Below are 16,739 nucleotides of genomic sequence, written 5' to 3'. Positions count from 1 at the left end.
CACCTGTATTAGGGGATGTAAGGTAGGACCTGTATTACAGGTTCGCCGGTAGCCCCTGCCGGCTGGCTCCGCCCAGTAGGAGGAGTATAAATATGCGGGCCCTCCATTAATCTGCCATTTTGCCAGCCGCAGCAGGAGGCCACACATCTGACTGCAATAAAGCCACAGTTGTACCCAACCTTAGTCTTTGTGCAATTGATCGTGCATCAATTTATTGCAGTCAGATTTTCAACAAGATGGATATCAGAATCAAACCAGATCGCCTGCAGCTGGATCCGCGCTCACCTGATGCCAGAAAGGACTTTAATCACTGGCTAGCTTGCTTCGAGGCTTACATCAACGCAGCGAACCCCACACCGACGGAGGCTCAGAAGATACAGGTCCTGTATTCCAGGTTGAGCTCAAGCGTGTTCCCGCTGATCCAGGACACCCCGACTTACGCGGAAGCCATGGCACCCCTAAAAGAGAACTACGCGCAGAAAGCGAACACACTCTTCGCCAGGCACGTACTCGAAACTCGCTCTCAACTCCCTGGTGAGTCCATCGAAGACTTCTGGCGGGCCCTAATCCCACTCGTCCGGGACTGTGACTGTCAGGCCGTTACGGCCACCGAACATTCTAATCTCCTCATGCGCGATGCTTTCATAATAGGGATTGAGTCGGACCTCATCCGACAACGACTGCTGGCAGGACCACGCTCGACCTAGCGGAGAGAAAAACATTAGCGCCCTCCATGACGGTCGCCTCCCGTAATGTGCAGGCCTACCCCTCGCGCCGTGCGGCCCGCCCCTCCTATCCCTCCTGGACCCCGCAAACAACCCCCCCAGCTGGGGCCCTGCCTAGCCAATACACCTGCGCCACACGCCAATCCGCGCACCCCGGGGGTCCCCGCTGCTACTTCTGTGGCCAACATAGGAACCCCCGCCAACACTGCCCGGCCTGCGCCGCCATTTGCAAGTATTGTAACAAAAAGGGCCACTTTGCCGCAGTGTGCCAGGCCCACGCAGTCACCGCTATCGCCCCCTCCCTCCCTGGCAAATGCATAATGGGCGCCACCATCTTCTCCTCCTGGGGCTACATGCAGCCAGTGGGCGCAGTCATATTCTTTCCCTCAGTCCACGTGTGACGCATGGGCGCCGCCATATTGTCCAGCTCTGCTAATGTGCGGCCCATGGGCACCGCCATCTTGTCCACCCCCGCAATGTGCGCCCCATGGGTACCGCCGTTTTGTTCCCCGCAGGACCTCCGGACGCCGCCATCCTGTCTTCCCCACGGGGCAGGAACGCCAACTACATCCCACGTCCTGGGCCGCCAACGCTCTCCGTCTGAAACCTCTGACGATCACCCACAGCTCGCCTCGATGACGCTGGACCAGTCTCGTTCACACAACCTGGCCACCGCTTCGACAACGGTGAAAATCAACGGCCACGTGACCTCCTGCCTACTGGACCCCAGGAGCACCGAAAGCTTCATACACCCGGATACGGTAAGGCGCTGCTCCCTCGTGGTCCACCCCGCCAATCAACAGATCTCCCTGGCCTCCGGATTCCATTCTGTCCCGATCCGAGGGTTCTGCATGGTCACTCTCACAGTCCAGGGCGTAGAATTCAGCGACTTCTGTCTCTACGTCCTTCCTAATCTCTGCGCTGCACTATTGCTGGGCCTGGATTTTCAGTGCAATCTCCAGAGCCACACCCTCAAATTCGGCGGACCCCTACCTCCACTCAGCGTTTGAGGCCTCGCGACCCTAAAGGTTGACCCCCCTCCCTCTTTGCCAATCTAACTTCCAAGTGCAAACCCGTTGCCACCAGGAGCAGACGGTACAGCGCCCAGGACAAGGCCTTCATCAGATCCGAGGTCCAGAGGCTGCTTCGGGAGAGTATCATCGAGGCCAGCAACAGCCCCTGGAGAGCCCAATTGGTAGTAGTTAAAACTAGGGAGAAACACAGAATGGTCATGGACTACAGCCAGACCATCAATCGGTACACGCAGCTCGGCGTGTACCCCCTCCCACGCATATCTGATATGGTCAATCAGATTGCACAGTACCGGGTCTTCACAACAATTGACCTAAAATCCGCCTACCACCAGCTCCCCATCCGTAAATCAGACCGTCCATACACTGCCTTCGAGGCGGACGGTCATCTCCATCACTTTCTTAGGGTTCCCTTTGGCGTCACTAATGGGGTCTCGGTCTTCCAAAGGGAGATGGACCGAATGGTCGACTGGTACGGTTTGCGGGCCACGTTCCCGTACCTAGATATCATCACCATCTGCGGCCACGATCAGCAGGACCACGATGCCAACCTCGCTAAATTCCTCCACACCGTCACTCTTCTCAACCTTACTTATAATAAAGAGAAATCTATGTTCAGTACGACCCGCTTAGCCATCCTCGGCTATGTGGTCCAGAACAGAGTTCTGGGGCCCGATCCCGACCGCATGCGCCCCCTCATGGAGCTTCCCCTCCCCCACTGCCCCAAGGCACTCAAACACTACCTGGGTTTCTTTTCTTACTACGCCCAATGGGCCCCAAACTATACGGACAAGACCCGCCCACTCATACAGTCCACCGAATTTCTCCTCACGGCCGAGGCACAGCACGCCTTCGCCCGTATCAGAGCAGACATAGCCAAGGCCGGGATGCACGCAGTAGAAGATACACTGCCCTTCCAAGTAGAAAGCAATGCTTCAGATGTCGCCCTTGCCGCCACCCTCAATCAGGCAGACAGACCCGTGGCGTTCTTTTCCCGCACCCTTCATGCCTCTGAAATTCGGCACTCATCTGTCGAAAAGGAGGCCCAGGCTAAGGTTGAAGTTGTGCGACATTGGAGGCATTACCTGGCCGGCAGAAGATTCACTCTCCTCACTGACCAACGGTCGGTAGCCTTCATGTTCAATAACACACAGCGGGGCAAGATCAAAAACGATAAAATCTTGCGGTGGAGAATCGAACTCTCCACCTATAATTACGAGATTTTGTATCGCCCCAGAAAGCTCAACGAGCCCCCAGACGCCCTCTCCTGAGGTACATGTGCCAGCGCACAAGTAGACCAACTCCGGGCCCTGCACAACCACCTTTGTCACCTGGGGGTCACTCGACTGTACCATCTCGTCAAGGCTCGCAACCTGCCCTACTCCGTCGAGGAAGTACGGACAGTCACCAGGGACTGCCAGGTCTGTGCCGAGTGCAAGCCGCACTTCTACCGGCCGGACTGTGTGCGCCTGGTGAAGGCCTCCCGTCCCTTTGAACGCCTCAGCGTGGATTTCAAAGGGCCCCTCCCCTCCACCGACCGCAACACGTATATCCTCAGTGTGGTCGATGAGTACTCCAGATTCCCCTTCGCTATCCCATACCCCGATATGACGTCTGCCACCGTCATCAAGGCCCTGGATTCCATTTTCGCCCTGTTCGGTTTCCCCGACTATATCCACAGTGACAGGCGATCCTCATTCATGAGTGATGAGCTGCGTCAGTTCCTGCTCAGCAGAGGTATCGCCTCCAGCAGGATGACCAGCTATAATCCCCGGGGAAACGGGCAGGTAGAGAGGGAGAACGGGACGGTATGGAGGGCCGTCCAGCTGGGCCTACGGGTCCAGGAACCTCCCAGCCTCCCGCTGGCAGGAGGTCCTCCCTGATGCACTCCATCCAGTCGCTACTGTGCACCGCTACAAATAACACACTCCATGAATGTCTTTTTACCTTCCCCAGGAAGTCCACATCCGGGGTGTCGCTCCCGACTTGGCTCGCAGCTCCAGGACCGGTCCTGCTCCGTAGGCACGTCCAACTCAACAAGGCAGACCCATTGATGGACAGGGTACACTTGCCCCACGCCAACCCACAGTATGCCTACGTGGAGTTCCCCGACGGCCGCCAAGATACTGTCTCCCTCAGGGACCTGGCACCGTCAGGTTCCGACCAAACACACTTCCCCGCCCAGGCGCCATCCTCCACTCCCCCGGTGCTCCCAACGTTAACCCCACCAGGCCCATCCCTCCTTCCCCTGCACACGCAAGAGGACGAAGAAGATTTCGGCACGCTCCCGGAGTCACCCGACAGCAGGTCAGCACCAGCACCGACATCGGTGACACTGGCACTGCCAACACTGACATCGCCTCCTCTGTTACGTCGCTCCCAGTGGATCGTCAAAGCACCGGATTGACTGAACCTCTAACGGGCACTGGACCGTCAAAATTGACATTTTTCTTCCTCCCCCACTTCTTTTCTAAGACACTGTACATAATTCTCAAAACTGTATATAGTTCCACACCACCCCGCCGGACTCATTTTTAACAGGGGGTGAATGTGATGAGCCACTGTACACCTGTATCAGGGGATGTAAGGTAGGACTTGTATTACATGTTCGCCGGTAGCCCCTGCCGGCTGGCTCTGCCCAGTAGGAGGAGTATAGATCTGCCATTTCGCCAGCTGCAGCATGAGGCCACGCATCTGACTGCAATAAAGCAGTCAGTACCCAACATTAGTCTTTAATAAATTGATCGTGCATCAACCCCCACACCACAAAGATGTGCAGGCTAGGTGGATTGGCCACGCTAAATTGCCCCTTAATTGTAAAAAATGAATTGGGTACTCTAAATTTATTTAAAAAAAGAAAAAAATCCACCTTCCCTGCACATCTTTGGATTCTGGGGATGAGACCCACGCAAACAGGAGGAGAAAGTGCAAACTACATGCACAGTGACCTGGGGCTGGGATCGAACCCGGGTCCTCAGCGCCACGAGGCAGCAGTGCTAACCACTGTGCCGCCGTGCATCCTCTATTACCGTTGAAGTTAACAACAATTTTGTATCGATGAGCAAACCAGTTTATAACTTCGTTTTTCTGATGAAGAATCAGTAATTATCATCCTGCATGATGTCGGGCTCAGTGTTTATTGATACTGCAGAATTAACTATTTGCACCTCTGTCATTCAGTAGTTATTGCCTTCTTGGAGTTTTGTCCTTTCTGTTCCTCTCCTTGTTTCTCTGAACTTTTCTACTCAATCACATATAAAGTCTGTTTTTGCTACCCTGTGTAAACATTTGAATCTCTGCTAGAAATGGTTATAAATGATGCTGATGAAAGGCTGACATCCTTTTTACCATCTGTTTGTTGGTGGTCTGTAACCTGTTAAAGCTGCAAGCCAGCTGCTGTTGAGTGGCCATCATCAGCAATGCCACGGTGCTTAGAAACCGTCAACCAATCCAATCAAACCAAGCAACATGCATTTCACAGTTACTACTTTCAGTGCTCATTGTGCGTAATATTTCCATTGGCTTATTTTCAACTGGCATAGTTAAGGATTGTCATTTTCAGACTCCAAGCTGATATTGCCATGGTGACATGAGCACAGGACATTTTTCTGTCCATGATATTAACCTGTTTACTTTAAGTGAGTTGGTATCTCAGATAAAATTGCAGCCAGAGAAATGTCAATAAACATTCATCCAACAATAGCACCAACAGTTATTCCTACCTTTAGACTAACTCTGGAAAGAACAAGTTTGTTCCAATAAGTAAAATTTGAAAAACCAGTGCTAGATGTCATATAAAGAGGCGAGAAACAAAATATAGAATTTGCATTCTTCTTAAGAGTAGGCCTTGCTTAAAGGAGGTCTTGTAGCACAGTGGGTAGTACCCTACGTTTGACTCAGAGGTTCTGGGTCAGGTCCCACCACAGGATGTGATGGTCACAGAAGATGCATTCATAATGTGACCAAACGGGTTGATTATCATCCTGCAGATCCTTCAGGTACAAGATTGTACAGTGTTGTACAATTTGACAAACCCAGTACAGCATTTGAAGACAAACCGTTCATTCCTAACCACTGTCACCAGCACTTTGTACATAGTGTATCAATTCCTTTTCTCACAATGCTCATCCAAGCTGGGAATACTGATACTGGGGTGAGTTGATCTTGAATCCATTTTTGTTTTGTGTCAAACGGCTGCAAATACCAATTCCAAAACTGAGAAATTCTGAAAGCTGAATTATATGTGCGTTTATCCAAAGTCAGTAATGCATGTGCACAAATGCATACATCCATCTGTCACATTTTTTAGTTTACTGACAAGCCACCCCGATTCAGGGTCAGGGTATAATGGAATGATCTTTATGACCTTCGGTACAATCCGAGAATCCACTCGTCCCAGGTCCTCTGAGAACTTTTGTTTCTCTCTCTTTTCCCGAACTTCTAACTATAGTCTCTGATGTGTGGGAACTCTTGGCTCCTATCCATTGACTGTCAAGAAAGGAATATTGGCACAAACCAGCCAACGTAGCCCAGTTGTGAAAAAGCATGTGGCAATAGTGGCAGATGTTCCTGGTCAGCCACAACCGTGATAGCTGCAGCACAACTGTCTCGCCATGTTTAAAACACTCCACACACAAGCTCTCACCATTGCATTCCATCACAGTGTCCTTATTGCTCTGAGAGACTGCCAGAGAGAGACCTGTGCTGGACACGTATAGCAGTATAGCAGCATTGCTTTCTGAAAGTGTATGTAAAAAAAAATCCTAGCATTATAAAAGCCCACCTCGATCTACATTAAAAATGCTTAAAAATTAAACACTTAACTGTAATGATTAATTCAGTTGAATCTCCAACCTCTTTGTCTTTTATTTCCTAAAGAAACATCACAAATAGTTGACAGCACTAGAATGTAAAAGTAATGCACTGGACTAACTCCAAAGAATTTGGCTGACCCAAGGCACTCAGCCCACAACGTTCATTCCAGAATCTTAAAATGACTGGAGGGAAGGCGGGAAAAGCAAGAGAGGCAGTTGAACAGGAATCGAGAGAGGGACAAAGACACAGTGGCTCTGAGCTTTGGCCGTATTTTCAAAATTAACGCTTTTATCATGCTAAGAAAAAGTGCAAGGAAATTCACAATTAGTGTATTCTGCCACTTAATGTGCTGGTAATCTGCTTGGCTCAAGTCTCCACAATCTTTTTGGTAGCTATGACTATCTGCCTGTACAAACCCGGTGGGAGTCATTTGCATAGGAGCACCATTCACCTCGTGGTGCTGTGCCCAGGAATGCCCTACTTAATAATAATAATCACTTACTGTCACAAGTAAGCTTCAATGAAGTTACTGTGAAAGGCCCCTAGTCGCCACATTCTGGCACCTGATCGGGGAGGCTGGTACGGGAATTGAACCCGCGCTGCTGGCATTGTTCTGCTTAACAAGCCAGCTATTTAGCCTACAGTGCTAAACGCCATTTGGAAGCTGAGTTCTTTGGTGCCACAACTGCAGAGGGTACACGCCCCACACAGATAGTTGCAGTGCCAGTGACATTGCCCAAGACGTCCCAGGCAATTCCCTGCATCAAAGATGATGCAGTCCAAACTCAGCCAGAAAACAAATTACAGCTTGAACTAGAAATTGAAAACAATGTTATATCATTTCTCTTAAAAAAACACTTGCCTTTTTAAAGAAAAAAATTGTGATATTTAAGCAGCTTATCTGATAATTAGTGTCTGATAATTATTGCATGAGATTGTGATAAATCCTGAGGTAACTGTTTCAAGATGTGACTGGAATGCTCCAGAAAGCAGTGTTTTTCTGATCTGATTGGAGGCTGGAATGTCTTTTCGCAATTTAAATGGACAGTGTACTTCTTTACTCCATATCTAACCTGCGCTGCACCTTTCCTGGGTGTGTATGATGGGACAATATAGAGGGCAGTTTACTCTGTATCTAACTCGTGCTGCAATTGCAGGAGAGGAGTAGTGGAGCAGTGAGGGATCAGGAAAGATGCAGCAAGTGAGAGGTGGTGAGGGTTCAGGCCAACAGTGAACTAGACAGCGCAGGTGGAAACCAGTACTGACATCAGCTCAAGGGTGCATATCATTGATGCCAGAGGTGGGAGATACCACAGAAGCACTGGCAGATGCAGTAAAGGCCGAATGCGCATGCACAATTGTTCCTGGCACCCGGTTGGTCGCCATCAGGTGTTGCGTGTTTCTGAAATGTTTTAGTTGCCTCAAGTCACCTCTTCCAAGTGGAAGAATTTGACAGCTTTGAAGAGTCTCAAAGTTTGCTTTATGAATTCTGGCTTCACAGATTTTTTTTTCGAACTGAAGCCTCCATTCCTCATGCAGCTCTCCAAGATGCACACACAGACATAATCATATACATTCACAATATGCACTGAGGATTTGCACCCCAAGGCACCCAATATACCTGGAGAGATTCAAGAGAAGGTATGACATTCCCCATAGATATATAACTCCATGCCATCCTTAATAGTAGACATCAGCAGTCTGTGAAAGCAATGAAGCAAGATGACAGAAAATGTTGGTACTGAACTCCATGCCTCTAGGTGTCCAGGCTGATACTCCTGGATGGCTTGCTGCCAGGCACACCTAGTCTATGCCTCCTGTGTTCCACCTCTTCCAAGAGAATTTTGAGTATAGGTGTTCCCTTCTTTTCCGAAAGAACAGGCTCCAATCATTGGACCAGCACAAGCCACTTTGGATGAAACTGGGAGATTCCAAAGTGGATGAAATGCAAAAAAGCAAGGAAACAATCACTGCACCCTTCTTGTCCCCAAGTCTTATAAGAGGCTCTGTGCTTTCTATGCTCAAGTTTTCAACACTTTTGGGACATGTTGTTTTCCAAACTTGCATCACCTCACGTGCAAACAAACATTCAACAGCAAGGTAAATTAACTTATGCAGAAAACCTCTTCCAGTAAATAGTGCAACTTTCCGATGTGACAACATGAGATAAACATCAGGAAAATGTAGAGCCAGTGAAAATGGGAGAAATACAGGAGCATCTTTTTTTTAAATGTATTAATTCATGGGATGTAAGTGCTGTGGATCAGGCCAGCATTAGCTCCTCATTACTAGTTGTCCTTCAACCAAGTGACTTGCCATACCATTTCAGAGGCTGTTTAAGAGTCAAGCACATTGCTGTGGGTCTGGAGTTATATATAGTCGAGGCCAGGTAAGGATGGCAGATTTCTATTCTTGAAGGACATTAGTGAACATGAAACATTTTTAACACAATCAATAACAATTCCATGGTCACTATTATTAAGACAAAGCTTTTCAATTCCAGATTATTAATGGGATTTAAATTTCACCAGCTGCTGCAGTGGGATTTGAACCCTTGTCCCCGAAGAATTAGTCTGGACTTCTGGGTTATGACTCCCATGACATTACCACTAATACACCATCTTCCTCTAAATTGTTGGGTCAGTGGTTCTGGGGGAATCGATGGTCCAATGGACTAGAATACTATTCTTTCACATTCTAGAATCTGGATTTGATTCCAGTACCAAAAGATTGGATGAAAGGCTGATCTCTCTCCTCAGTAAGAGTTGTATCTAAAATGATTTTAAGAAGCTTCAATTCAGTCTCAGTTGGTGCCAACAAAACATGCCACAATGAAGAGTGTAGTAGAGCATGCCAGGAGCAGTATCAGGTATGCCGAAAAACGAGATGTCAACCTGGTCAACAGGACTACTTGTGGGCCGAACAATATAAGCAGCAAGTGATAGACAGAGCTTTGCGACACCACAAACAACAGATCAGATCTAAGATCTGCAGTGCTGCCACATCCAGTTGTAAATAGTGGCGGATAATTAAACAACGCAATGGAGGAGGAGATTCCAGAAATATCCCCACCCTCAATGATGGAGGAACCCAGCACATCTGTGCATAAGTCCAAAGATGTGCAGGTTAGGTGGATCGGCCATGGTAAATTGCCCCTTTGTGTCCAAAAGGTTAGGTGGGGTTACTGGGGTACAGGGATAGGGTGGAGGTGTGGGCTTAAGGCTCTTTCAAGGGCCAATGTAGACTCAATGGGCTAAATGGCCTCCTTCTGCACTGTAAATTAATTCTGTGATTCTAAAAGACAAGGCTGAAGCATTTGCAATTATCTTCAGCCTGAACTGTTGGTGAATGATCCATCTCAGTCTGCTGCAGAGGCCCGTAGCATCACAAATGCCAGTCTTCAGCCAACTCAATTCACCCCAGGTGATATTAAGAAACGGTTGAAGGTACTGGACACTGCAAAGGCTAAGGGCCCTGATAGTATTCGGTAATAATACTTCAGACCTGTGCTGCAGAATTTGCTGCGGCCGTAGCCAAGCTGCCAGCTACAACACTGGCATCTATCCTGCAAAGTGGAAACTTGCCCAGGTACATGCTGTACACAAAAAAACAGGACAAATCCAATCCGGCCAATTACCACCCAATCTCTCTACTCTCAATCACCAGGAAAGTGATGGAAGGGGTCAGCAACTGTGTTATCAAGCAGCATTTTCTTAGCAATAAACTTCTCACTGATGTTCAATTTGGGTTCTGCCAGGGTCACTCAGCTCCTGACCCCCATTACAGCCTTGGTTCAAGCATGGACAAAAGAGCTGAACTCCAGAGGTGAGATGAGAGTAACTGCCCTTGGCATCAAGGCAAAACTTGACTGAGTATGGCATCAAGGTGCCCTAGATAAACTGGAGTCAATGGGAATCAGGGATTCAGTGAAAACTCTCCACTGGTTGGAGTCGTACTCAGCACAAAGGAAGATGGTTGTGGTTGTTGGATGTCTGTCATCTCAATCCCGGGACATCACTGCAGGAGTTCCTCAGGGTAGTAGTGTCCTCGGCTCAACCATCTTCTGCTGCTTCATAAATGACCTTACTTGCAGCATAAGATCAGATGTGGGGATGCTCGTTGATGATTGCACAATGTTCAGCACCATTCATGACTCTTTGGGCGCTGAAGCAGTCCACATGCAAATTCAGTGAGATCTGGACAATATCCAGGCTTGTGCTGACAAGTGGCAAGTTACATTCTTGCCATACACGTGCAAGGCAATGACCATCTCCAATAAAAGAGAATAAAACCATCACCCCTTGACATTCGATGTCATTACCATCATTGAATTCCCAACTAGCAACATCCAGGGGAGGGAGTTATCATTGATCACAAACTGAACTAGACTAGCCATATAAATACTGCGACTACAGGAGCAGGTCAGACGCTGTTAATCCTGGGGCGAGTAATTCACCTCCTGACTTCCCAAAGCCTGTCCACAACTGACAAGGCACAAGTAAGGACTGTGATGGAATATTTTCCACTTGCCTGGATGGGCGCAGCTTCAACAACACTCTAGAAGCTCAACACCACCCAGAACAAAGCAGCCAGTTTGATTGGCACCCCATTCACAAATATTAACTCCCTCCAACACGAACAAACAGTAGCAATAGTGTGTCATATCTACAAGATGCACTGCAGGAATTCACCAAGGCTCCTTAGATAGTACCTTCCTAACCCATGACCACTACCATCTAGAAGGTCAAGGACAGCAGATACTAGAGAATACCACCACCTGGAAGTTCCCTTCCAAGTCATTCACCATCCTGACATGGATATATATCGCTGTTCCTTCACTGTCCCTGGGTCAAAATCCTGGGACTCCCTCCTAAATAGCACAGTGGGTGTGCTTACACCACACGGATTACAGTGGTTCAAGTAGACAGCTCAGCACCATCTTCTCAAAGGCAATTAAGGGGTGGGCAACAAATGCTGGCTTAGTCAGCAAAGCCCACGTTGCGTAAAAATGAATTTTAAAAATTAAGCAACTCTTTCAGCCAGACCACAAGGGCAAGTGTATTTATAGGAAACATCATATTGGTTCAGTAGTAGGCCACCAGCTTGCCGACTTGACTGATTTTGACGTGCAGGAGTGCTGATTTCACTTTAGTTGCTACATCAGAAGCCCAGGATGCTGTAGTTATAGTTCTGTCCCCTTATATCAACTGGTTCAGAAACTCTTCTTCCTCTTTAATTATGTAATTGGCATTCACTCTTCCAGCAAAAAATAAAATCCATTGTTAAAGTTAATGCTTTTCTTTCAAAGTGAGAAAGGTTACTCCTAGAAAACAGAATATTTTCCATTTTGCAACTCTATGTGGGTTTCGAACACTGATTGGCTGGGCATAGAGAATACAGAACCAGAGTAAAACTCACTTCCCCCCATCTCAGTAATGTTCAGGAAAGAACCCCCACCAGTGTGGATTTGCACAGCTCCAACACAAACTCTTTTCATGTCTTTTCTGACATGTTGTACTTGTGCTGTCAACATAGGTGGCATTTGAAGCAGTTTTGCTCAATCCACATAGGATTGAGATTTTCAAACTTTTGTTCCCAGGACCCACTTTTGGAAACCGGCCAACCTTCGCGACCCATGCCAGCAGAACATTGCGGCCCACGCTGGACAATCTTTGCAACACACTCCGACCGACCTTCGCGACACACGTTGAATGACGTTCACGATACCCGCCATGTTAGCTGACCTTTTAATGTGAAAGGGGAGCCTGCTTTTGCCTCATGATCTCACTTGCATCCATTTCAAAGGAGCAGAGGGCAATGCGCCTATCAGGTACAGACTACAGCCAGTTCCTTTGTCCATCTTCATCTTTATGAAAACGCAAAGTCCAACCTCACACATGTAGGTCATCAGTAACAGCATTAGGGGCTGGCTTAGCACATCAGACTAAACATTTGGCTTATAATGTAGAATAAGGCCAGCAGCGCAGGTTCAATTCCCGTACTGGCCTCCCCAAACAGGCGCCGGAATGTGGCAACTAGGAGCTTTTCACAGTAACTTCATTGAAGCCTACTTGTGATAATAATGATTAAATGCATGTTTTACTCAGCACTGGATACACCTGCAAGATACTACACCAGAATTCTGACAGTTTCAAGGGTTTTTGGCATGTTTTTAAAGTGGTATTACAGATAAGCTGCAGCAGCGTAGTCTTTTAATTTGGAGTCAGCTCTAAGTTAATAACTGACTCTGCGGTCTCAACCTGATAAGGAATTTTTCACACACCACTTCTCTTTCAAATTCTGAAACGCTTCTCATTTGCCAGTACTTCCCTGTATATGACACATGTGGCCTTTGCCTCCTTATTTGCATTGTCACAATTGACAAAACCATACCTCAAGAAATCACCTTTACACTACTTTGCTCTGAGTTAAGTTTCTTTTTTCAGGGCCATTAACCAGAGACCCTGGATCTCTAACACTAGCACTGCTCTCTCCTGCCCTGGACTCTCCTGTGCAGCTCTCTCCAGCAGATTCTGTTGTGAGTTCCTATCCAATAGGTAAACTGCCTATTTGAGTCTCTGGCCATCTCTTACTTTTAACAAAAACTTGATATTCACAGTTCACTTGCCTTGCTTGCCAGCAGCTGGAAAATCGAGGCAACTCTGCTCCCTGCTTTGGCACCAAAAGCACGTACCCGAACGGCATGTCATGTCAATTCTACTTGCAGGATGCATGACCTGCTCTCTGCTGCTCCTTCTGGTGGGAAGACTCAAGACAGTCTAATATATCTCTATTTAAAAGGTGGCAGCGACCGCAATTCTCGATGTAAAAGCTAGTAGCAGCTGTTGGACGCTTCTCCCGTGATCAGGACCGCCACAGGAATGGTGGGACCGATCGCTCTGCAACCCTCCCGACACCTGCCCATGACCCACTTACTCATTGCAACCCCGACTTTGAAAAACCTTGGTCTAAGCCTATTTGACAAGGATCCTTGCGAGGAGAGCTTTGTCTCATGAGTCTAAATTTAATCTGAAGCCAAGCCTCAGACATGGAAGGAAACTCTGCCAATCTCCCAGGCCCCTATTCCTAATGTGTTTTACTTGGTTAATTTTAAAATGATGCCACTTTCACAAAACTGTTGTGAGCTCTGTCTTTGTTTGTTAGAATAATTAGCCAAAGGAACCATCTATCATTTGGTATCTCTCATGATGCGAGCGTCAGTGACAAAATGATGCACTTTAACACGATTTGCTTTATCATGTGTGCTTAAAAAGAAACAAAAAGTGCCCCTATCAAATAGGTAATTATAGAGAAGATACATTCTACTGTTTGTCAAACATGCAATAAATTTATATCATCTACTGATATGGACGAAAACATGAATAGACATCTTCTAAGTTGCTCAAAATCGCATATCATAGAATTTACAGTGCCAAAGCAGACCATTCGGCCCATCGTGTCTGCACCGGCTCTTAGAAAGCACACCCCACTTAAGCTCACGCCTCCACCCTATCCCTGTAACCTAGTAACCCCAACTCACCTTTTTGGACACTAAGAGCAATTTATCATGGCCAATCCACCTAACCTGCACATCTTTAGACTGTGGGAGGAAACCGGAGCACTCGGAGGAAACCCACGCACACACGGGGAGAACATGCAGACTCTGCACAGACAGTGACCCAAGCCGGGAATTGAACCTGGGACCCTGGAGCTGTAAAGCAATTATGCTAACAATTGTGCTACCGTGCTGCCCATTGTAAATATTTGCCTATATTTGTCAATGTAAAATAGGTGACTAGTGGTAATGGAAGGGTTTTAGTGTTTGAGTTAGTTGCTTGTATATATATATTTTATAGTTGCTTTGTCCAAGCTTTTCGTTTCGCACTCATCAGGGTATCGCAAGAATACCAATGTCAGTTGTTGTTTCCCCTGACATTTGCATTCTTATGATTCTCCTGATGAGTGCAAGATGAAAAGCTTCAACAAAATGTATTTATTGAGCAATATTTTTACTTATTTATTCTTTCGCAGAGTGAGGGCTTTGCTGATCAATCCAGCATTTATTGCCCATCCCTAATTGCCCTTGAGAAGTTGGCAGTGAGTCACTTTCCTGAACTGCCTGCATGTGGTGCAGGTAGACCCACAATGCTGTTCGGGACCCGTTCCAGGATTTTGACCCAGCCACAGTGAAGGAACCATAGTTCCAATATTTCATCTTGTTATGATCAGCAGAGCTTACATTCCACAAGGTGATATGTCAAATGTTCTAGTCCATCACCGATACTCACCCCGACAGACAAGCTGATTGGTACACTGCGGAATACTAGAATAACATTTCAAAGATGATTACATCCCTCATCCCATAAAATGGCCAAATTGGTGTATGTGGTTTCCGAAACGTGGACGTCTGCAGAAATGTTTTAAATAATAATTTTTTTGTATTTATACTTTACGCCTTTTCTAGAGTTCGCTGAAGGGAGCCGAGTTCTTAGACCCAACAATTTGAGCATTAACAACAATGCATTTTCTGTATACATTCTACTTTGTACTTATTCCTTGACACTTTAAAATAAACCTGAAAAAAAATAGAAAGAACCTTGCATTTTATTTTGCATGTTCTGCTTCTTAAAGCGTCTCTCCGGCAGGGGGTGAGGGGGAGTGAAGCTACAGACAACTTTGAGAATCTGTGTTAGAATTAGTCTATGACCGTCTCTGTTGACTAAAGCCCACCAGTGATTTACTGATTGCTGAACATGTACCCCGGCGGAGGCGGGAGTCCGCTCAGAAATGAAACTCACCATGTACTCCATGTTTGCGGCAGGTGGGCTGACTTGACTCCGAACCTTGTTGTGGTAATCGAGAATAACTGCCATGTCAGTCTGCGAGATGTATCGCCTCCGCCTGGCTTTCGGCGCATCTCCAGGCCCCAGGTAATTTCTCCAAGACGATTCCTTCTCGCTGAAGTTTGATGGAAGGAGCGTGCCGGAGACATCTGCTGAGGCAAATGCACTTGTTCCTTGCAGAGCGCACAGTAACCTGACCAGACCCAGTGTGGAGCAGAGCTTCATGATTCCCAGTTTGAAGATTGAAAAAGCGGTGCACTGCAAACCAGATATTACACTGAATAAAGAGCAATGTGTACAGGTCGTTTAATATTAAGGTGCAATTTCAAACGTGTGGTACAATTGGGGAGGAGAGGGGGGCTCATCGTTTATTAATACATTATCTACCATGACATTATTATTCTTCGAAAGCAAACAAGACGGAAACATTCAGATAATCATTTCGCAGAATCAAAATAGTTAATGTTTTCCTTGCTGGCTGATGGATAAACACGGCTTTCCCTCGAATCCCTTATGTAGAGCTTAGAAATGTATTCAGTGTAAAGATAAATTTAGCTCACCTCTTGTTATGCAGCCACTGGCAAAATGTGGGTCGAGTCCTTCCAAAATTTCAAAGTCCGTCTGGAAGGAATCTTGAAAAGTGCTTTACTCTTGCGATTGGAGTGAGGTCAGGCTGGCAGTACTGTGAACTGCAAGGCACCCTATAAGAGAGAGAGAGGGAGAGGGGTTCTGCTGGTCTCTCCTTACTGTTCCTGGCCTTTTATATGGGGGGGGGGGGGGGGGGGGAACGTTTCAGGAAGGGAAAGGCAAACTCATTCTCTTCGATGATGGTGTCTCTCTCTTTAACTCTTCACCACCCCTGAATCAGGACATTATCATCTGGAGACCCAAATGCCTTCATTGTTGCTCTTCTCGCTGCTGCCAGACTCCCATCATGAGCTTTTCCAAACCACATATGTGTAATTTGGAAGAAAAAAAGCTGGCAGGGGAGGAGGACACAGTATTCCATGTCAGTGCAAAGTGCGAACCGTGTGTCATTTTCTGGATCCTCGTTTTTTTTTCAGTAACTTTCCAGACACACTGAACCGTATTTGGAACATAGTATTTGAAAATTGTCCAAACTTCAGCAGGAGTTCTGTGGAGAGCCTTCACACACACAGACATAAAACTCATTACTACCCCCCCCCCCCCCCCCACACACACACACACACACACCCCTTAAAACCACCTTTAAATTACAATATTTGGAATTAACTAATTTCACCCTCTCTGTGCACTCCGATTTCCAAAGGCTGTGTTTAACGTGTTCATTATTAATGGAAAAC

General features: G+C 47.1%; 1 protein-coding gene across 1 annotated transcript in view; it reads right to left on the bottom strand.

Moving 5' to 3' along the window:
• The window catches only part of pi15a (peptidase inhibitor 15a), a 48,313-nt gene extending 32,175 nt beyond the window's left edge, over window positions 1-16,138 (bottom strand). The window contains exons 1-2 of the mRNA XM_038809638.1: window positions 15,975-16,138; window positions 15,370-15,672 (exon numbers count right to left, since the gene is read on the bottom strand). Coding sequence (XP_038665566.1) covers window positions 15,370-15,639 — 270 coding nt within the window. The 5' untranslated portion in view covers window positions 15,640-15,672; window positions 15,975-16,138. The remainder of the gene's footprint in view (window positions 1-15,369; window positions 15,673-15,974) is intronic.
• Between the last annotated feature and the right edge of the window lie 601 nt (window positions 16,139-16,739).

This window comes from Scyliorhinus canicula, chromosome 10 (genome assembly GCF_902713615.1).
Source record: "Scyliorhinus canicula chromosome 10, sScyCan1.1, whole genome shotgun sequence".
Classification (NCBI taxonomy): Eukaryota; Metazoa; Chordata; class Chondrichthyes; order Carcharhiniformes; family Scyliorhinidae; genus Scyliorhinus; species Scyliorhinus canicula.
This window is presented reverse-complemented; position numbering and strand designations above follow the sequence as displayed.